This window comes from Mus caroli, unplaced genomic scaffold (assembly GCF_978045245.1).
Source record: "Mus caroli unplaced genomic scaffold, Mus_caroli_1 scaffold_3, whole genome shotgun sequence".
Taxonomy (NCBI): Eukaryota; Metazoa; Chordata; class Mammalia; order Rodentia; family Muridae; genus Mus; species Mus caroli.
The window spans coordinates 79,811,820-79,833,624 of NW_028227258.1; the positions used below are offsets into that span (position 1 = coordinate 79,811,820).

General features: G+C 44.6%; 1 protein-coding gene across 5 annotated transcripts in view; it reads right to left on the minus strand.

Annotated features, from left to right (window-relative positions):
• Map9 (microtubule associated protein 9) overlaps positions 1-21,080 on the minus strand; it is a 34,623-nt gene extending 13,543 nt beyond the window's left edge. For 4 of the 5 annotated variants that reach the window (XM_021158535.2, XM_085835812.1, XM_085835808.1 and 1 more), the window contains exons 1-7: positions 20,918-21,080; positions 20,034-20,183; positions 19,185-19,269; positions 15,022-15,345; positions 7,382-7,605; positions 4,700-4,793; positions 1,689-1,933 (exon numbers count right to left, since the gene is read on the minus strand). In XM_021158535.2, coding sequence (XP_021014194.1) covers positions 1,689-1,933; positions 4,700-4,793; positions 7,382-7,605; positions 15,022-15,345; positions 19,185-19,269; positions 20,034-20,108 — 1,047 coding nt within the window. In that variant the 5' untranslated portion in view covers positions 20,109-20,183; positions 20,918-21,080. The remainder of the gene's footprint in view (positions 1-1,688; positions 1,934-4,699; positions 4,794-7,381; positions 7,606-15,021; positions 15,346-19,184; positions 19,270-20,033; positions 20,184-20,917) is intronic. The other variant, XM_085835809.1, reaches the window with a different exon arrangement.
• Between the last annotated feature and the right edge of the window lie 725 nt (positions 21,081-21,805).

Genomic DNA, 21,805 nt, shown 5'->3' on the forward strand with positions numbered 1-21,805 from the left:
AACCTTCCTCAGCTGCGATTCCTTAACACAGTTCCTCAGGCTGTTGTGACCCCCACCATAAAATTATTCTCATTGCTATTTGCAAACTGTAGTTTTGCTACTGTCGTGAATTGTAGTGTAAATATCTAACATGCAGATGGTCTGAGGAGACCCCTGTGAAAAGGTTGGTTGACCCCAAAGGGATTGAGACCAACAGGTTGAGAACCTCTGCTACTGAGTCTGTCAGGCATGTTAGGCACTGGGGTGGGTCTGTATGCAGGATGGTCTCAAGGCTCCTATGCATCAGAGGCATGGATGGCACCATCACAGAAGTATTGTGGCTCACGACACAGACAGCACTGGCGACAGTGAGTGACCAGAGTGGGGATGAAGGGCTTCTCTGGTGAAGCTGACCAGAGGAGGGTCCTGGAAGCATGACGGGGGCTGAGGGGAAAGTGGAGGACAATGGGAAGGTCTACAGAGAAGAAGAAAGGCATGCGTGCTTTGCTGTAGTGAGCAATCACACAGAAAGAGGATGCTGAAGCTTAGGGAGACGGAGAGGGGAACATGCATTCAAAGAAGGATTTGTGAGCTCATCAGATGGCGCTAAGGAGCATGGACATCATTCTCGTGCCCAGAAACAGCAAATAAACTGTACCAGGGGGACTGCTGGGTTCAGAGTGGGAAGGATCACTCAGCAAAACGTAAGAATAAAACAGTGCCTCATAAGACTATGACCTTACTGTGGTGTGTAAACTTCGTAGTTTAGCTTAGACTTGTCCCTGTTCTAATTGGCCATCTATATTTCACAACAGACTCTTGCTTGTTACATACAGTTCCCAGTTCCACACAGGTGGGGGTGGCCTAGCAGAACAGTGAGAGTGCCGATGTAGTGCAGCCCTAGACCAGTGGTGCATGGGTGCTTCTGCACTGTGCCTGCGTGAGCCTCCCTGATATGGTTTGATCAAACTTTGGATTTTGCATTATGTTTATATTTGTATTACGTAAGGCAGCAGTGGGTTTGATATAAGCCAGTTCTTAGCCACTCGTACTGGCTAGGCATGGACATTAGCAATCTGACGCTGTAATAGGTTAAGACTAAAAGTTCAGAGGAAATAAAGACTAACAGGGCTACACTGTAAAATTTAAAGGCACAGTAGTCTGACATATCCTATCATAGAGAATCATAGTTATTATAAAAACCACAAATCTGTTCCTAACACTATAATAATGTTTCTGTCCTGATGATGGCCCTGTTCATCCACTGTCAAAGGGACAGACACTGAGAGACACTGGCCTGTCCTGGAACTCACTATGCAGCCAGAGTGTCATCACACTGCTCATTAAAACTGCTTATGTTTTGAAGTGAAATTAAAATTTCACCAGTGTAACAACTGGGTAGCTATTCTAGACAGCTGCATTGCATATGATCTGATCTAAGGAAACATACTTAAGGACACATATACTATATGGTTCTACAATCTTTTAAATTATATTACTAGGCCTGACAGTTTCCAGTGAACACTCCACTTCACTCAGGCCAAGGGCAAACTTTCCTTGAATTTGAAAGTTCATTGACTTGAGTAATGTCTACTTGAAAATATAATAGCACTATCAAAAGACACAGAGGTGCAGAGACGGAAACACGATACTGGATGGTTCTATTTCATGCGTGACGCTGCCTGCCATGGTACACATTACCACCGTACCTTGGCCGGCTCTGCTGGCTCAGTGGGTGTTATGACACTCGGGGATGTGGAGAGCAGTGGGTCAGTGGTGAGGTCATCTTCTGTAAATCCACCCTTCTCTCTTTCTTCCTCAAGGTCGTCAGCTGCCACCTGACCGTCCTTGGGCTGCTCCAGTTCAGGAGTAACACAGTTCACCAAAACTGAACTTCCTTCATTTTCATTTGATAGCAAGGAATCCCAGATTTCGGTAGGTTCTCCGTCATGATCTGTTTGGAGGCAGAGCACAGCGCTAGATCCTCCTCGTTCCACTCAGTGCATGGCAGATTCATTTACTCTCCTTCAAAGAAGTGTCGTCATACTTTCTAAAATGTTTCACTTTTAAGCGAATGCATGCATGGGCGTATGTATGTGTGCTTGTGTGTGTGTGTGTGTGTGACTATGAATGCAGATGCCCTTCATGGGCGTATGTATGTATGTGTGCTTGTGTGTGTGTGTGTGTGACTATGAATGCAGATGCCCTTCTCAGAGGTCATATGAGTCACAATCTCCAGCAGCTGTGAGGGGCCTGACATGGGTGCTGGGAATGGACTTGGGTGCTCTGGAATAGCAGCAATACAATATGCTCTTAACCACTGACCCCTTCTTTTGGAAAGAAGAGTTATAAAGCTAAAAGTGACCTTGAACCCCTGACCCATCTTCTTTTACCTCTCCAGTGCTGGAATTGTAGGTATGTGCCATGATGCCTGGCTATAATTTCTCTTTTCTTACAAAACAAAGCTATCTAATTAAATTTGAGCACACTCGATTTATGAATGCAAAAAAAAAATGCTTATTTGTGAGACATCTCACAAGTCTCACACTTAGAAAATACATCATGCGCATGATTAAGATGGAATAACTATTCCCAAGTAAAGGAGAACACGTATGTGAAAGTCAAGTGCCTGAGACTGCACTATCCACTCATAAAGTTCATATATTTGAAGCTAAAAGAGCATGCTGGGAAGGCAGGAGGCAAACAACTCCACACACTGTTGGTGGTAGCGGCTCTGGTGAACTGCACAGATTGGGGAGTTTGGGGGAACTGCACAGTGGTGGTTTGGATAGGTGTGACTCCCACAGACTCATGTGTTTCGATGCTTGGCCCATAGCCAGTGGCACCATTAGGAGGTGTGGCCTTGTTTGAGGGTGTGTGGCACTGTGGAGGTGGGCACTGAGGTCTCCCAAACTAACGTATGTGTAGCACACAGTCTCCTCCTGCTGCTTGCGAATGAAAATGCAGCACTCTCAGCTCCTTCTCCAGCACCACATCTGCCTGCACACTCCCCTGCTTCTCCGCCATGACATGACTAAACCTCTGAAACTGTAAACTAGCCCATTATTAAATGTTTTCCCTCGTTAGAGCTGCTGTGATCATAGTGTATTAACGTGCAATAAAATCCTAACTAAGACACACAGGTTGATGTAATTCATCTCAGAGATCTAGTCAAGGGCAGGTCATCTTTACCCCTTCAAGATGCACCTCAGATGAAGAAGGCACCAAGGGCTGGCTGGCTTGTTGCACACTCAGGCCTCCTCAGTACAGGCTCAAGCTCCACATCGGAAGACTAAAGTCCGGCTTCCACAGAATGGTTCCTATTTATAGGGACTCAATAACACTCTGAGACATCCAACAGAAGGAGCCAGCAGTCCCTGTATGATAGCAGTTTTGATTTCCACCAAGACCTAACTTGCAGTCACTGAAAAGTCTTAATTCTGCTGCTTTCATTATGGCTACTGGAGATGGGGGTGGGGAGGATGACTAAGTTTAACAATCATTTCCTCTTTACAGTTGTTATGTTCCAATCTGAAGAGCATCCATGACTGGATTCACTGCTACAATCTTTGGAGCTGTGAAAAGAACAAGGACTTAGGAGTCAGAGTCAAACTATGAGTCCACCACTGACCTTAGGCATGTGTCTCAATATCTCTGCACTTGAGTTTTTTTTTTTTTTTTTAATCTGTAAAATGACAAAAATTACACTATATAGTAAGTAACTATCTATTTTTGCCTCTCCGATGTTGTGACAAAATACTTGGCAAAACAACTTGGGAAGGACACAGTTTCTTCGGTTTACATGGCCTGATCACAGTCCACCCTTGGGAGAAGCCAGGACAGAAGCTCAAGCCTGGCACTAGAGCAGAGCCCATGTAAGAGAATGCTATTCCTTGCTTGCACCCCATACCTTATTTTTTATACAACGCAGGACCACCAGTCCAGGGGTGACATCACCCACAATGGGGTGGTTCCTACCATATTAATTAATCAAGAAAATGAGCCACAGGCTTGCCTACAGGCCACTCTGATGGAAGCATCTCCTCCACTGAGATTCTCCCTTCTGAGCTGTGTCTAAGTATGTGCCAGGGTGACTGAAACTAACCACTTAATGAATGCTAGCCACACACTACATTTTCTACACAACCCTTGCTTTCAGTTGCACTGAGCTATACATGTAACAACACTAAAGAAAGAAATGGCATTAACAATGCACAGGTCACATTTAATATGTGTCTATTCTCATAGTGTCCTCGGGGCTCCTTATGCACCCCTAATTTGTAAAATTCTCACAACCACGGCCATCTAAGAATAGTTCACAGGCCCAGAGAGGCTTGCTACTCTGCCATGTGTCTCCATCTGGATAAAATGTCCAGGTATTATGTTGTGTTATCTGCATGGTTAAAGCAACACACACACACACAATTCAGGTTCTCCTTAAGTCATCTCCCCAGTTCTCCTTGAGAGTATGCTGGAGGCATAAAAACACTTTAACACTTAATTTTCACAAGAGTCTTTTGAGACAGGACCTACAATACATTGGGGAATCAAAGGCACTGGGAAATTAACTTCTGTGTTCTGAAGTCTCCCAGTCAATTGCACAGTCAGGATTAAAACTCACAGAAAAGCAAACATACTTTTCCCATAAATATTCACAATACAGGACACTAAGTAATTAATACAGAGGTCACAAAGAAGATATAGTAAGAGGTGTGACTACCTTTCATGGGCACCTTTGCCTGAGATCCCGGTGATGTGCAACCTCCGGGGCTTTCTTTGAGGGAAGATGAGGTCAGACTTTGTAAGAGCGAGTCCTATGAAAAAGTATTACCATATACGGTTAGCCCTGAGGACTCCCAGAGGCAAGAGAATCATTAATCCTGCTGTTAGTCCTAGAAAGTTCGCTCAAGGGTTAAGAGTGCTTCCTACTCTTCCCCAGGACCCCAGCTCAGCTCCTAGAACCCATGCAGGCAGCTCACAACTGTCTGTAACCTCAGCTCCGGGGGACCTGACATTCTCTTAGGCCCTGCACGTGCCAAACTCTCAGGAAGGAAACACCAGGGGCCAGTAAGATGGCTCAGGAAATGAAGGGCTTCCTTCACAAGCCTGACCACCTATGTTCAATGCCCACCCACGTAAGGTCGGAAGATTGTAAGTGTCACAAATGTGACCTCTGTCCACCACAGGCAAGTCAAAGCATGCACAGGCGCACAGAGGCAATGAACAAAAGTAGTAATAGATGCAATGTCAAACAGGACAGAAATAAGGGAGAGAAAAAACAAACAAACAAACAAAACCCAAAGTTCATCAACTTTGTCTTTACAGATGTCTCTGCAAAGAAGACTCCAGCCCCAAATATTTTACCCATGAACCTTCTAATTTAACTTTCATAACTGTGCATTTTATAACAAACTCCTAACAGAGAGAGAAGACACAGGCACACAAACACAGTAGCAGATAATCCCATCTGACTAACATTCAAGCCTGATTACATCTTAGAAAAAACTCATATAGCACTATCCTTAATATACTTATCCATCCACACACGAATATGAGAGGCTTAACGAAAGAGTAACAAATCAAATCACAAAAATGACAGATAACTCCTTGATCAATCATGGTGTAAGCCAGGAACGTCCACCCCGCTCACAGGTACACACTCTGAAGAAAGGCAAGAGGAGGATGCAGAGAGGAAGCCAGTGTCCCTCCCTTTCACCTCTTCAGTATCTGCTGTGATATCGGGCAGAGGAGGAGGCGAGGCGTTATGTGAGAGCCACACAGAGATGACGGGGCATGAGAACTGCTGGACACACGGAACCAAGCCGTGAGGAGACAAAGGCTCCACACCCAGGAAAGAGAAGCCCTGGTCTAGGCACATGGGATATGCCCTGAGAGTAACCTTCAGGTATCAGAGAAGAGCTAGGGAGAGGTACAGTGAGCAGTAGGGAACATGAATTGTTAAAAAATAGTGTCCAGCAGGACAATAGTTCACCATTATGGGTTAGACTACATGAACGAGGCCTCAAGACTGCCTCAGGGCCTGGAAACATTCCGTGACTTACAGCCAAGAAGTCCAACCTCAAACACTAACAGTGTGATGACAAAGCTGAGGAAAGCCTGGAGGGAAGCACAGGGCTGAGGCAGTGGTGAGGTGCTGGGTACAATCCTATGAGACTTGTCTTACTGTGCTGCTAGTTCAAAACAAAAAGGAGCACGCGCGCGCACGAGCGCGGTGACCTCTGCTGTAAGTACCATGTTTGCAAATGTAATTGTAGTTACGATGAAGGCATACTGCCCTAACTCTGATAGTACTTGTTTTAGAAAAAAAAGAGGGACACAGAGGCACGGGGCCTGGTGATGGAAGCAGTGTGTTATGATGCCTCTTTAGACCAGGGAGGGCCAACAGATGCTGGCCCCCACCAGAAGGTGCACAATGCAAGAAGAGAGGTCCTGTCTAGGGTCTTAGAGAGGATGGCCTGACGCTTAGATTTCAGAACTACAAAAACAAAATTCCTCCTCTTGTCAGTCTCCTGGCTTACAGCACTTTGTTCCAGCATCTATAGGAATCCAATCCCAAATTCACTAGAGCAGGTAACTGTATTAAATACATAAAAATCACTGTTTGGGCTCCTCTCTTGATTTTTCAGAACAAAATTAAGAACTAGCCAGAGGTCACTGTCAGCTCTAAAGGAGACGAGACGGGGTCTGACTTGAGGTGGCAATGCATGAGCTCAGGTCCTGAGGTCTAGCCACACTACCTCTCTGAGTGTGTCCTTTCACACCTACACTGCAGATGACTGGAAAGAGATGGGACCCTGGCCAGGCTGCTTGCAGCTCACCTTCCTGGGTCTGCCCGAGCAGATACAGGAGGAAAATGGACTTTGCTGAGACATGAGCTTGAGTTAGCTTTGACAGGTGATCTCCCTGGTGACAGGAACCTGGGGATGGATCAGGTCCCAGAGAAGACAGAGCAGTGCCCTGAGACTCAGTCCGGCCAAATGAAGGAAATGAACTAAAATGTCCTTAGCCAAAGTTATATAAGCAAAGACAAATACATAATCATTATTATCATTTAAGATAGGCTACACTATAAATACCCAGAAAGGGAAAATTATTTTAGTATTTCACTTTCTCTGAAATCAGATGCAGCTCACTATAACTGATATATTACAGCTTTCTAGTGGCATATAAAACCATGCTACCTACATCTTCAGTTAAGGGAATTTTAGGCTCAATAGGATCTAGTATACTAAAGAAGTGAGATCTCTTTATCAATCGCAAAAGAAACTGAAAAACACAGACACAGACACAGACACAGACACACACACACACACACACACACACATCACACAGGACAGGTCTGAAAGTGAAGTACAATTCAATAGTTCCACATTATGCCAACCTCAAGATCAAGGTTTTCCGAGTATATTTTTTCCTCAGTTTGCAACTCTGTGCCATTCTGCCTTGGAAGGGAAGGTATGGGAGCAGAGTCTTCGCTTATGGAATGTTCTTTATCAACTCCTGGTCTGACTCCCTCCTCAGTGTGGCTGCTCTTTTTTAACATGCTCCTTGGCCGGGGTGAAGGCTTAAAGTGGCCATCTGCATCAAAACCACTGCTGGTTTCCCCTGAAAAAGAAAATGCTTTCGGGTGAGTGTATGAACCTGACCGCAGCTTCAGCTGCCCCCCCCCCCACAGTGCTCAGAGCCTCCAGGGAGCACACATGTCTCCACAGCTCCAATACAGCACAAATAGCTGAGACTTCATGATCAAAAGCCAAGAATTGTTGCCATCCTGTAATTAGCTAATTAGTCTAATTTAGTTTTATAAAAAGTCCATTTTGCCCTTATGAGTTCATATAGCATTAAAAAATTTTTTTTTCAAAAACATAAACCATCACACACTCTTCCTTCTATAAAACGAAAGCTCTACTGAAGCCAGATTCTAAATACTTAACTGGACAAGGCGAAGGTAAGTGTTGTTACAATCATGCAGAGAATGATCTGCCCTTCAGAGGATGGGAGGCCTCTCACTGGAGGAAGGGAGGCAAGGCAGGGCTGACTAGAGAGCTCTTCCATCCAGGAAGCTTCCTTAGCAATTACATTGGTACAGCAGGTGCTTAGCACTCAGCGCTTACGGTAGCACACACAGTGCTTAGCACTCAGGAAAACTGAGTGCAATCCCCAGCGTCACAGATGCAGGATAGGAACTTCAAAGGAAACTTTTACAGGCATTGAGTTCTGTTCTTTCTAAAATGTAAACAACCTGCTGCTGGCATACTTTTAGCTAGCAAATACTGATGGGGAGATTTTTCCATGTACATACTTTTAACCTAAATTTACCAGTCATATGCATTTATGTTCTAACCAATTTATTCTTCTAGAACTTTAAAACTGAGCTAACCCAACACACACCTCCTTTGTGACTATGAACGCCTCGTGAAATGTTGCTAGAGGATTCCAAAGCCATGTCAAAATGGTGCCACTATGCCTCTGCCTCGCTGTTTGCTTTAGCTCTTCATAAACTCTGGCCAATGTTCAACCCAACAGGTAATTGCCTGCCCAAGTTACTTTCACTTTTCTGTATATCAGAACATCAAAGGTTCCACCAATACAAACTGGTCACCCTTATTCTGTGTCCGCCCCATTCCTGGCTCTTCCTGTTTCTAAATACTGCTTCCCTGATAATGACCATAAGCCCCATCATTCCTCTCTATAGAGTCCTTGGGGCTCCTCCTCATCCAACCCTAAGCAGCCATGCTCAGTGGCCTGTGAGGTGTCCCTGTCCAGTTGCTGACCACTCGTGCTGCCTGCTTCCTGGCTCTTCCACTTTGGAACTTGTGTTCTGGGGACTCAGGGACCTTATCTGTTTTGCAGGCAGGCACAGACTCTCTACAACACGTCTTTCTCAAGGAACATGTGCACGTCTAAAACATCTGCTCCTGGCTTCTTTTCTGACAAATGTGCGTGGGGTTCGAGCCTCAGCTCCAATCATCGCGCCAAGAAGCTGTCGCATTATTTTTGTTTGCATTGTGTCATGAGCTACCTCTTAAAATACTTTCTCATGCTCAGTACAGTACTGCCTGTGGCACAATGTTGAACTGATCTCTAGAACATGTTCGCCTTGCACAACGAATACTGTATACTGTTGAATAGAAACACCCAATGATCTGCTCTCTCCGGTCCCCAGAAATTACTGTTCTATTCTCAGTTTCTGTGAACCTGACCCCTTTGGAGGACCCATGCTTCCCTTTTAGCTCTGACACTTGTCTCCGTAAGCTTCCCAGGAGAGCCTAACCTTGGAAGGGCTGCAGGGATCGATTTTTTGTCAACTTGACCTACACCTAGACATGTCTTGGAGGAAAAGAATCTCAACTAAGAAACTGACATTTAGGCAAGTGTGTGGGCATTTTCTGATTAATGAGGAATGTGCAAACAGCCAGCCCATGAGCATGGTGCTACTCTCGGCAAGCGTTCCAGGGTTGTGTAAGAAAGCAGGCTGAGCAAGTCAGTACCCAGCATTCCTCTGCTTCATTCAGTTTCAGCTCCGCCCTGGGTTCCTGAGTGAGGCTCCTGTCCTGGCTGTCCTGGATTACAGATGCTAACATAATAAATGCATTCTTCCTTGTGCTACTTTGAATTGGATCAGCTTCCAAAGACTCAAGTTTGAATGCTGAGGGAGTGGCAGTAGGAGGTGTGGCCTTGTTGGAGTGGGTGTGGCCTTGCTGAAGAAAATGTGTCACAGGAGGTGGGCTTTGAGGTTTGAAATGCTCAAATTTATGGATGTTTTGAGAAAGTGGGGGAAAGCCTCGAAGATATGAGCACAGGGGAAAAATCCCTGAATAGAACAGCAATGGCTTATGCTGTAAGATCAAGAATAGACAAATGGGACCTCATAAAATTGCAAAGCTTCTGCAAGGCAAAAGACACCGTCAATAAGACAAAAAGGCCACCAACAGATTGGGAAAGGATCTTTACCTATCCTAAATCAGATAGGGGACTAATATCCAATATATACAAAGAGCTCAAGAAGCTGGACCCCAGAAAATCAAATAACCCCATTAAAAATGGGGCTCAGAGCTAAACAAAAAAATTCTCACCTGAGGAATACTGAATGGCTGAGAAGCACCTGAAAAAATGTTCAGCATCCTTAATCATCAGGGAAATGCAAATCAAAACAACCCTGAGATTCTACCTTACACCAGTCAGAATGGCTAAGATCAAAAACTCAGGTGAGAGTAGATGCTGGCAAGGATGTAGAGAAAGAGGAACACTGCTCCATTGTTGGTGGGATTGCAAGCTTGTACAACCACTCTGGAAATCAGTCTGGCGGTTCCTTAGAAAATTGGACATAGTACTACCGGAGGATCCCGCAATACCTCTCCTGGGCATATATCCAGAAGATGTTCCAACCGGTAAGAAGGACACATGCTCCACTATGTTCATAGCAGCCTTTTTATAATAGCCAGAAGCTGGAAAGAACCCAGATGCCCCTCAACAGAGGAATAGATACAGAAAATGTGGTACATTTACACAATGGAGTACTACTCAGCTATTAAAAAGAATGAATTTATGAAATTCCTAGGCAAATGGATGGACCTGGAGGGCATCATCCTGAGTGAGGTAACCCAATCACAAAAGAACTCACACAATATGTACTCACTGATAAGTGGATATTAGCCCAGAAACTTAGAATACCCAAGATATAAGATACAATCTATAAAACACATGAAAGTCAAGAAGAACGAAGACCAAAATGTGGACACTTTGCCCCTTCTTAGAATTGGGAACAAAACCCCTATGGAAGGAGTTACAGAGACAAAGTTTGGTGCTGAGACAAAAGGATGGACCATCTAGAGACTGCCATACCTAGGGATCCACCCCATAATCAGCGTCCAAACTCTGACACCATTGCATACACTAGCAAGATTTTGCTGATAGGACCCTGATATAGCTGTCTCTTGTGAGACTATGCTGGGGCCTAACAAACACAGAAGTGGATGCTCACAGTCAGCTAATGGATGGATCACAGGGACCCCAATGAAGGAGCTAGAGAAAGTATCCAAGGAGCTAAAGGGAACTGCAACCCTATAGGTAGAACAACAATATGACCTAACCAGAACCCCCCGGAGCTCGTGTCTCTAGCTGCATATGTAGCAGAAGATGGCCTAGTCGGCCATCAGTGGAAAGAGAGACCCCTTGGTATTGCAAACTTTATATGCCTCAGTACAGGGGAATACCAGGGCCAAGAAGTGTGTGTGGGGGGGGGGGGAGTGGGCGGGAGGGTATGGGGGGACTTTTGGGATAGCATTGGAAATGTAAATGAAGAAAATACCTAATAATAAAATAAAATAAAGGAAAAAAAAAAGAAAAGAAAAGGAACTCACGGAGCCCTGCCCCTTACTGATAAACTATTTACTGCTATTTAGATTCAGGGAGTGGTGGCACCACTGCACGACCACCAGAGACATTAATGGGCTCCAAAGGATACCTCCAATCCAATAGACATGCATATGGTGCTGGATAAATAAAACTGAACCAAAATTTGTGAACCTGGGAAAGGGCCTGCCAGGGTTGGGGCAGGGGTGTTGGTAGAGATGGGAAGCAAATAACAGAAAGAGGGGAGTAACCTGAGAACACAATATACATGTGTGAAATAGACCAAAAAATTGATCCATAGAAACTACTTTTAATAAATACTTCTAAAAATAAAAAAAAGAAGTGCTCAAGCCAAGCCCAATGAGAGTCAGTCTCTCTCTCTCTCTCTCTCTCTCTCTCTCTCTCTCTTTCTTCCTCCTGCCTGCTGCTGATCAAGATGTAGAATTCTCAGCTTCTTTTCCAGTACCATGTCTGCCTGCATGCCTCCATATTTCCTGCCATGACGATAATGGATTAATCCTCTGGAAACTGTAAGCCAGCCCCAGTCAAATCTTTTCTTTTATGAGAGTTTCTGTGATCATGGTAATATATATCTTCACGACAATCGAAACCATAATTAAGACACTCCCCAGGTTGCTTCTGGTTATGGTGTTTATCACAGCGACAGAAAGCAAACTCAAACAGGGTTTCCCCTTAACTGCCTGGGGAGCGAGAGTGAGAAGACACCAAACGTCCACAGGGCAGGGCCTGATAAACACTCAGGGCTCAGGGAGCACTCACAGCGGTGGAATGATGTCTTCCAGTTTTATTCACTGGCTTGTCAATTACGATTGCAACTCTTTGGCGTGAAGCTTCTCCTTGCCAACATCTGTACAATTTTTGCAAGTTAATACATATTTCATGATCCACCTTTCCGTCCTCCATCCCCTCAACTACTGTATCACAGAGCCCAGCCCACACACCACACTTTATTACTCCTCCTCTTTCTCTCCCTCCCCATGCCCCTCCTCCAGACACCTTCCTTGACATTTTAGGTAACTCAGATATCCACTTTCTGCCATTCTTATATAGCTTTCATACAGTTTCTTACTAAACTCTAAAGTCTCGTTCAACTGGTAAGCCGTTTTAATGGAGTATTCTTGCTTATCATCAGTTTGTAGCATGAGGAAACCCAATGAGTTCTGAATACACACACAGAGACAAATTGATAACTTGCTCATGAAAAGATGCTAAATATTAATAATATTTCACTTTTCTAGTACTTTTCTGAGCACTGCAAATGTAGAAAATAATTGTTGATTTTAACTCTTGAGTACTGAACCACTTAGATGTGTCTAAACTAACATCTCCATTTTACAAATAAATTAAATGAGGTCAGGGTTGAATTATGCCCAAGGCTAAAAGCTCCACTAAACTGTAGACCTGAGATGAATGCAGAAACACCTTAACTGTCGCACCCTGCAAGACCCTAGCAAAAAAATGCCATAGTAACAGCTGCTCTGCCAGGCCAGAGTCTGGTTACCATAATCGGTACAAAGGTCAACAGGAGCAGAGGACTGCTGTGGCCTTGGGTGGAACCAGAGGCTGCATGCAGGTCTGGCCATGCTCTACCACTGACCTGCGCCTCACGTTACAAATATCAAGTTCCAAACACTCCGTGAAAGACTTCTAAGAATTAGAGAGTACAGCTAAACCCAGGAAGCGCATCCCTCTTTTCATGAATGAATTAGCTGTGTATTCTATTCATCCATTCATTTAGATCCTTCAGGAATTCTCTGTGCCAGGCATGTTTTAGGGCCACCAGCCTCAATTTTTATTCTTTGCACTGGAAACACCTGATGACCTTAGTATATTTTATGCCCCAATTCCTCTTCCAGAAATGCTTTCAAGTTCTCGGGGGGGGGGAGGGAGTAAGTTCTTTTCATTTGAAATTCTTTGTCTCAACCCTACGGAAATTCTCTACTTAATGATTTTCAGCTTGGAAAAACTGAATGCACCCACACCTATGGGTGCACGCAGATGCTGCTGCCACCTTGTGGCTAGAACGGAGTATTGCCTTACTTATTTTAATTCACCTTTACTGCAGTTTCCCCAACCCACTTTTCCCAGTAGTTTAGGCAAGGTCTTGTTTTTTAGTCTGCATCTATGTAGTGCAGGCTAGCCTCAAACTCACAGCAATCCATCTGCCTCACGATCTAGAGTGCTAGGACTTCAAGTCTGCACTAACACACCAGGCTCTAGCATAGCTTTAAAAATGTATTAACTAGGTGGAGTATTGCTTAACACCTACAGTAAACTGATAATTATACACATCCAGACTAAAGTTTGTTGCTATATTTACATTTCTCCTCTGTCTTCCTTTTTAACTTATCTCTCTGGTCAGTTCTGGACAAGCACTTGGTCACAGTACAATACCCCCGGTCCTTATATATTCTTAACATAGTTAGTTCAACTATGTTCCCTTCTACCTGTGATTCCCCCACACACACTTGGAAAGCTCAGGTTAGAAGTTGGCCCAGCGTCCTTATGCCATCTGCTTACATTTGATGGCTTTTTCTGGTTACTTCAAAAGATTCCTAAAGCAGTATTGCAGGACGAGAAAAGCAGGTTTGTCCTCCCACTCACCAAGCTCAAGAGCCTGAAACTACTCTGCCTGAATCACACACAGCTAACATGTGGCAACGCTTTTGTATCCATGTCTTGGACACTTTCCTAGGGGTCTCTGCTCTATTTTTATCCTTCTAAGCTTCCCAGGTTGCACAGGGAGGGAGGGTCGTCCTTTAACATACGTCTGAAATAAAGTTTTACCTGATGTTACTGGTACTATCTACCATGGTAAGTATGAGCCATCTGACAGCACCACACTTGAGAGCATGACAGGAGGGGGTGGGGTGGGGATTTTAGGCTTCTCAGCATCAACTAGTTTTTCCTTTGTCAAACAGAAGGAAAGATGACCAGGAGACACCAAACCCTCGCCTTGCCATGCTCCTGTCCTGCTGCCTCTCCCAAGGGCTCCCAGGGCACCACTTCTTGGCCTTCCTCACTCCGTCCTTCCTCCAGAAGGTCTAGAGTTCAGTAGACTAGTGGGGAGTTCTCCAGTACTTCTCAGTCACACTAGGAAGCCACCTTCAGGAAGCTGGGTTTTGGCTGGCAGCAAATGCAATGCAATAAACCAAAGAAAGATCCCGGTCTCTTAAGGGAGAGGCTAGAAGCTTCATCAGACAACAAAAGCAAAATCTCAGAATGGAGAAATGCTTCCGTGCTTCACGGTCCTGAACTTGAACTCACAGCCTTGGGCATGCTAGCCACCCATGCACCACCTCACTACACCCTCAGTCTTTACAGATGACTGTTTCAATCTTGGCAGCTCTTGGAGATTAGAATGGCTTCACGGCAGCTCCAGCTCCACAAATAGAATAGAAGCTGATGAGCCAGGTATGTGGTAGCCACAGCTGTGGGTGACCACAGCTGCCCTGCCTTTCTCTTCGGCCCCAGCACAGACTCCAGAATGAACATACACTTCTGGGCCTTTGTAGCTATGGTTACTAAGGGACAGGTGGGAAACTGGAAACATAAATACATTAGCCACCATAAAAACGAATTTCATGACATGTTATCCTGAAAGGACTATTCTGGAAACACAAGGACAGTAATTTCCCAGCTTACCCGAGGACGTGCTTCTTTTGACGGGGTGCATCCTGGGGGTAGGCTTCACTGTAATGATCTCTCTGCCGACTTCTTGATCATCATTTTGAGATTTGGGAAAGGAATCTCCAGTCACATCTTCTTGAGCATCCGGTGACGAGCCTTCGCTGCCCAGAGTGCCAGAGTCCAGATCATCTTTGGATATCTCCCTGTTTACTTTCTTGGTTTTCAAAAAAGACAGTCTTGGAGAATTTTTTTCCTCATCGTCGGATATATGAAAATCATTCATCTTTTTTCTAACTAAACTTTCATCTGTCGAGGTATCTGAAAATTCACCTAAAGAAACTGAAAGAGGAACAGGAAAAGATGTGTTCAGCAGTGTATTTTAAACGTTCAAAAGCTATATTCTATTTCTTTGAAAAGTAACACTACCTTCATAAACAGAAATGGCTAGAAATAAATCAGTAACCCTAAATAAGTCCATATTTATTTTGTTACTCTTCAAACCAGGAATCTAGGTAGGCTTGGTTGGCAATTATCAAATAAAGTCTGAGTTTCATTAATGTATTCAAAATATGTATCAAGTGCCTACAGCACTGTATTTATTGGGGGAGGGTATGTCCATCAAAGGTTGTTCAATGTAGCATCCCAAAATACAAAGATGATACTGTCTCGTACAGAATATTCTAAGAGAGAATACCAATTTGGCAAGACAAACATGATTGATTTAATGGCTATTCAGAATACTTTTACAGAGAGCATTTATCCAGTGAATATTACAAAATAACACAATTTCAAATTCAGAATTTTACATGATTATACCTGAAATCTAAAGTTTAATGTTTTGCTCACTTAACAGAAACCAAGTTAATGTGCTGATTGAAGGATCTATTTTTCTTTTTTTTTTAATTTTTAATATTTTTTATTACATATTTTCCTCAATTACATTTCCAATGCTATCCCAAAAGTCCCCCATAGCGCCCCCCACTTCCCTACCCACCCATTCCCATTCTTTTGGCCCTGGCATTCCCCTATATTGGGGCATATAAAGTTTGCAAGTCCAATGGGCCTCTCTTTCCAGTGATGGCCGACTAGGCCATCTTTCGATACATATGCAGCTAGAGACAAGAGCTCTGGGGTTCTGGTTAGTTCATCATGTTGTTCCAACTATGGGGTTGCAGATCCCTTTAGCTCCTTGGGTACTTTCTCTAGCTTCTCCATTGGGGGCCCTGTGATACATCCAATAGCTGACTGTGAGCATCCACTCCTGTGTTTGCTAGGCCCCGGCATCGTCTCACAAGAGACAGCTATATTTGGGTCCTTTCAGCAAAATCTTGTTAGTGTATGCAATGGTGTCCGCGTTTAGAAGCTGATTATGGGATGGATCCCTGGATACGGCAGTCTCTAGATGGTCAAAATGACCCATGTTGGCGGTCTGAGTGAACATGGTTCCTAAAGGCTCAGTAACACTCAGTCCCCAGTTGGTGGCACTGTTTGGAGTGGAGCTCCTCCACTGTCTTGAGGAAGTACATGGCTAAGGACAGGCTTTGGAAGTGCACAGTCCCGTCCCATTTCCAGTCTGTTCTCTGCTTCCTGTCTGCTGTTGATGCTATCTTTCATTTCCAGCTCCCGTCCCCAGGCCTGCAACTTTCTGCCATGCTGTCCCCACCGTGCTGGACTGGCTCTCTCTCTAACCATAAGCTTAAATAAACTTCCTTCTTTAGGTCATTTTTGCCATGGTGTTTTATCACAGGAACAGAAAAGTAACTAAAGCAGAAGTTGGTACCAGAGAGTGGGCTGTTGCTGTTGGAAACCTAACATGCTAGCTGTTCTTTGGAGGAATGTGGATTATTTTAGAACTTTGGATTAGAATAGAGTTAAATGCTTTAAGGAGACCCTTAAAGACTGATGTTCTGAGAGTAATTGGAACTGTAGAGGTCTGGGTCAGGAAGTTTCTGGAGGAAGCAAGGACTTTAACAGCCATTCCTGTGATATCTTGGTGAAAAATCTGGCTCTTGTCATGAGCCCTTGCCTGAGGATAAATGTGCCGGTTAGTTTTTGTTTACTCGACACAGACTAGAGTTTGTGCGTGTGAAGAGGAAAACAATGAAGAACTGCGTCTAACAGACTGTCCTGTGGGCAAATCTGTAAGGCATTTTCTCCATTAATGATTGATGTGGGAGGACCCAGCGCACTGTGAGTGGTGTTCTGCCTGGGTACTACAAGAAAGCAAGGTGAACAGGCTAAGAAGGAGTAAGATACTTAGCAGTGTCCCTTCACCATGTCTGCTTCAGTTCCTAGCTGCAGGTTCCTGAGTTCCTGCCCTCACATATCTCAGTGATGGATTGTTAGGGGAATTTAAGCCAAATACACCCTCACCTCCCCAAGCTGGTGCTGGTTGGTGTTTTATCACAGCCATAAAAATCAAATATTATACTAAATTAAAAAGTAATGGATAATTTCTTTGGTAAGAGACAAATTCTTTGGTTGAATCGGTGGCATGGTTATTACTGGTTTTGCTTATGTAGGTCTGCAAGAAAATGGAGGAGTGAGACAGAAAGAAATCCAGGCAGGACAGCAGAAGATCACTAGGAAACTTAATATTGTAGCCTAGCGTGTGCTGAATGCAAATAGCGGCCCCCAGCTCTGCACTGGAGCAATGGGAAGGGTGCCCTCAGGGTGAGTCCCCTCCAGCTAAGGAGCTAAGCTTCCAGTTGTGAAAGATCATAAGGAATTTTCTGCTTCTAGACAACAACTTGGTAAAAAGGGTGTGACTCATGGGAGTAAGAGTCTGTCCCAAGCTGGCAGCCTAGCTTGGCAGTATCATCCGCCTGGTACTGACTTTGGAGGCACAGAATATGGAATAGTGAGAGGATCATAGATGCTCCTCCTATTAGAGAGGCCCCTAGGCCAAGCAAGTTAAGGCAGGGCAGTCTGTGCATACTCTCCCTGAGAGGGGGACAGGCCATTGTGTGAGACTGTGAAAGGGAAACTTGGGCTGTGGTAGGGACCTCAAGATGTTAGAGATGCAGCATGAGGAGATCTCTGCCAAAGAGTTGTTACCTATGGCATTAGAGCCAGCCCCAAAGGCAGATGCATGCAGCAGGCAGAAAAGCTCAAGGAGCAGGGCCAACCACAGTCCCAGACACTACACACAGAGCCATTGGGATTTTGAGTTTGCCCTGCTATGTTTTAGTCTTGCTTTAGTCCAGTTATTTCCTTACTATGCCCCCATTCTTCCTTTCTGGAATAGTAATGTCTGTCTGTCTGCCTGCCTGTATGTACATATATCCTATCCCATTACATGTTAGAAGCATGTACTCTGCATTTTGATTTTTTTCAGGAGGCTACAATTAATAACCTTTAATTAATAATTCTTCTGATTGACTTCAGAAGAATTTTAAACAGTGCAGATGATGTTAAAGATTATGGGGGACTTTAAAGTTAGATTAAATGCATTTTGCGTTGGCCATGAGTCTATGGGTTATAGGAAGTGAGTTATGGTCACTTGGGTGAGAATGTTTCCCACAGGCTCAGGAACTTGACTACCTAGTCCCCAGGTGGTGGCACTGTTTGGTGAGGAGGGACTGGCTTGTGGATGAAGTACTTCTCTGGGAGTGGGCTTTGGGCATTCACAGCCTTGACATTATTCCAGGTCTCTTTCTGCTCTGTGTGTCTGCTGTTGAAGGCACCTCACTCACATCATTTTGAACTGTAGACCGAAATGAACTCTTTTTCTAAGTCACTTTTGCCCATGATGTTTTACACCAGCAACAGAAAATCAGTTACTATACCCACTATTACAGCCCCAGATCTGGTCTGTGTCACAAAAGCATTACACAAGCACCACTGTTTAACCCTGTGAACCCCGGTTGCAATTGCAGATATAGAATTCTTAAAGTTGAACTTTAAGAATGAAACAACTTCCAAAGGCAGCTTAGTCCTAAGGTAGCATTTTACTATAGACTTAGTAATAGTTTTAAATTTACATTCAGAAATAAGCAGAGATAATTTGTGATCTCCTTGAAAATTAAGAGTGGCTTCCTAACTCACTGCACACATAGAATTCTGAAGCTAGTGAATTCACAGGCAGTGATTCATCATGAGAGGTTATGGGATAGGTGAAATGCAACTAAGACAGCAAAGCACAGGACCCTGGCTCATTTGTCTATTCGATTACATACCAATCTCGTCACTGTCAAAGTCATCTGAGTATTCGGAACTTCTCTGCCTGGCTGACCGGGCTGTAATGGCTCTGATCAGCTCATCCTGCAACGAGATCAATAACTAACGTCAATTTCCATTCAAGCAGGGATGCTCGTACTTAGATCTTAAAACAAATATACTCGGTTATTCTAGATTCACATTTAAGTTCATTCACCTAACTTTACTCTAAGCCTACGCTGTACAATGTACCCATGTCATCAGACTCAGCGCAGAATTGAGCCATTTCCTCTGGGATTGGTAAATAAATAGGAAGTGACTACTAGGATTAGATAGATTAATTGCAGGTTACAATCTTCGCTAAATGCTAATGAATGATAGGGGCATCAATTTAATTGGATTTACTAGAAACTGGCATTCTGTTACAGATGCATACATTTTGAGGGAGGGAAGTGTTTAGGTTTGACAAGCATGACAGGCTACTTTGAGAGCCTACCACTGAGGCAGACCCTCAGCCTCAAACTGGTCCTTTATGTGTATTACAGAGATGGGCATAATGTGCTAAACACGGGAACAAGAGTTGGATGCAGCATTGGCACAGGAAGACCTTGTGACGCTTATGGCAGAAAACCAAAATCTAGAGAGAGCTAAACTCTGAAGTCACTCTTTGGCTTGCAAGTTAGAAGCCAATATTGAAGACAGGATCCTACAGAGAGGGGTGTTTCAATACTGGAGCCCAAAGTTGACAGATGACCTACAACACACTAAAAGTGAAGCAAGAACTCCTCCCACGTCACGCCAGATCCTGTGAGAACCAGCAAGGGCTCAGCAGCAGCATAATCAAAACCAAATGCTTTGCTGCATTTTACCTGGAAGGAAGTTCTCTTGGTAGCTTTTGGACTCTTGGTGTATGCCAAAGTTGTGCTGAAGATTTCATCCGACATGGTGTGTCCTTTTTCTCTGCTTTTATACAACAGTTAATAAATTATTGAAATAATTCATTCAACCTCTGATGGTGGCTGAAATATACATATAAATATTTTAAAGAATTAGACGTTTTAACATGATCGAGATACTATTACTGGGATTAGTGCCCCACAACCCTGCTCCAAAGAGAAATCGCTCTAATCACTGTACAATATATTCACCTAAAAACGTTAATAGCGTTTTATGTTAAGTACATAAAAATTTCACAACAAATTTGTTTTCACGAAAAGAAAATCCATGAGGAAGTTACTGTTCTACATCCATTAGAAGGATGAATGAACTACATAATAACAAAATGTTGCCAAACAATTTCACCTTTCCATTATTAAAAACACACAACATTGCAGACGCCACCACGACTTAGTTCAAGCCACAACCAAGAGAACTGTCAAGGTTCCCAGCCCCGGAAATGGCTTGCACATAACAGTATTCAAAACGATGCTTAACCACTAGCAGCAGCGACATTTTCCCAAGCCATTTGTTTGCTGTTACACACACATTTCCACACTAAGCTGCAGCACATCAGGCTGCATTAAAGCCTCTGTTTCCAGCGCGCGACGTCGGAGGCCCATTTGGATCGCCGGCCACCGCCCAGAGCGCCCCGGGCTGGCCAGGTGGCGTCCGCGTCCCAGCTCCGCGCGGCTCCCGGCCCAGCACGCGCCAGGCCCCCGCACACCCAGCACGGTCCCCTCTGTTCCTCCACGTACCACGGCCCGCGCCTCCTGCATCCACCCCGCTCCCCGTGCACCCGGGCCCCTGTGACCACCTGAGAACCCAGCGGCTATGCTCTAGCACAGGTGTCGCCCCCGGCCGGGGCCTCGCGGTCTGGGAAACCAGGTATTGGAATAACCTGGAGGCGGGGCAAAAGATGGAGGCGGAAGGCGGTTGCTAAGCAACAGCGTCCCGGGAGGAAGTGACTTCCAACCGCCTGGTCTCTTGGGTACCCAACACCGCCTTTCCGCCTGCGTCGCTGGGACAACCGCACAGACCAAGGAAGTGACATCACTGGTGGAGGTGTTGGGAGCGCGGTGTCCTATCAGCCTTTGTGCAATGGCTGTTACCTAGGAAACAAGACCGGCCCTCTGCCATCACGCCACAAGGAACCTTGATTGCCCCTGCTCAGTCCTTGTTTATAGGCAGGTATTGCGTGACCACGATGCAAAGCTTCCTTTTGCTAGTTAGAACGTGGAATGCGTGAGTCAGTGCAGTGTCAGCGGACCCAACAGAATGACGTAGTAGTGACGTTTGCAATCCTCGGAGTTAAACTGCACGTTGGATTCTTGGCATATGCAAAATAAGGTCTCTATGATTTGATAAGAAACTAATAAGACTGTCTTCTTAAACGATTGCAGTGAATACCGAATGCAATATATAGCGAAATATTGGGAAATGTTTAGAATCGCATTCAGTTAATATTACATAGGAGCGTTTCTTGTAAGTAATGCAGTTGGGGGGCGGGGGAGGAGGAGGCAGAGAGTAGGGGGAGGGGTGTGTGTGTGTGTGTGCGCGCGCGCGCTAAAGTATCCCATAAGCACATGCAGCCCAGAGCCTGTTTTACATCTTTGATGAAAAGTTTACCCTTTCTATATTTAGTAGATAATCTGGTTAAAAAGAAGTCAGCAAATAAAACACAGGGGAGAAGGCTGGAAAAAGT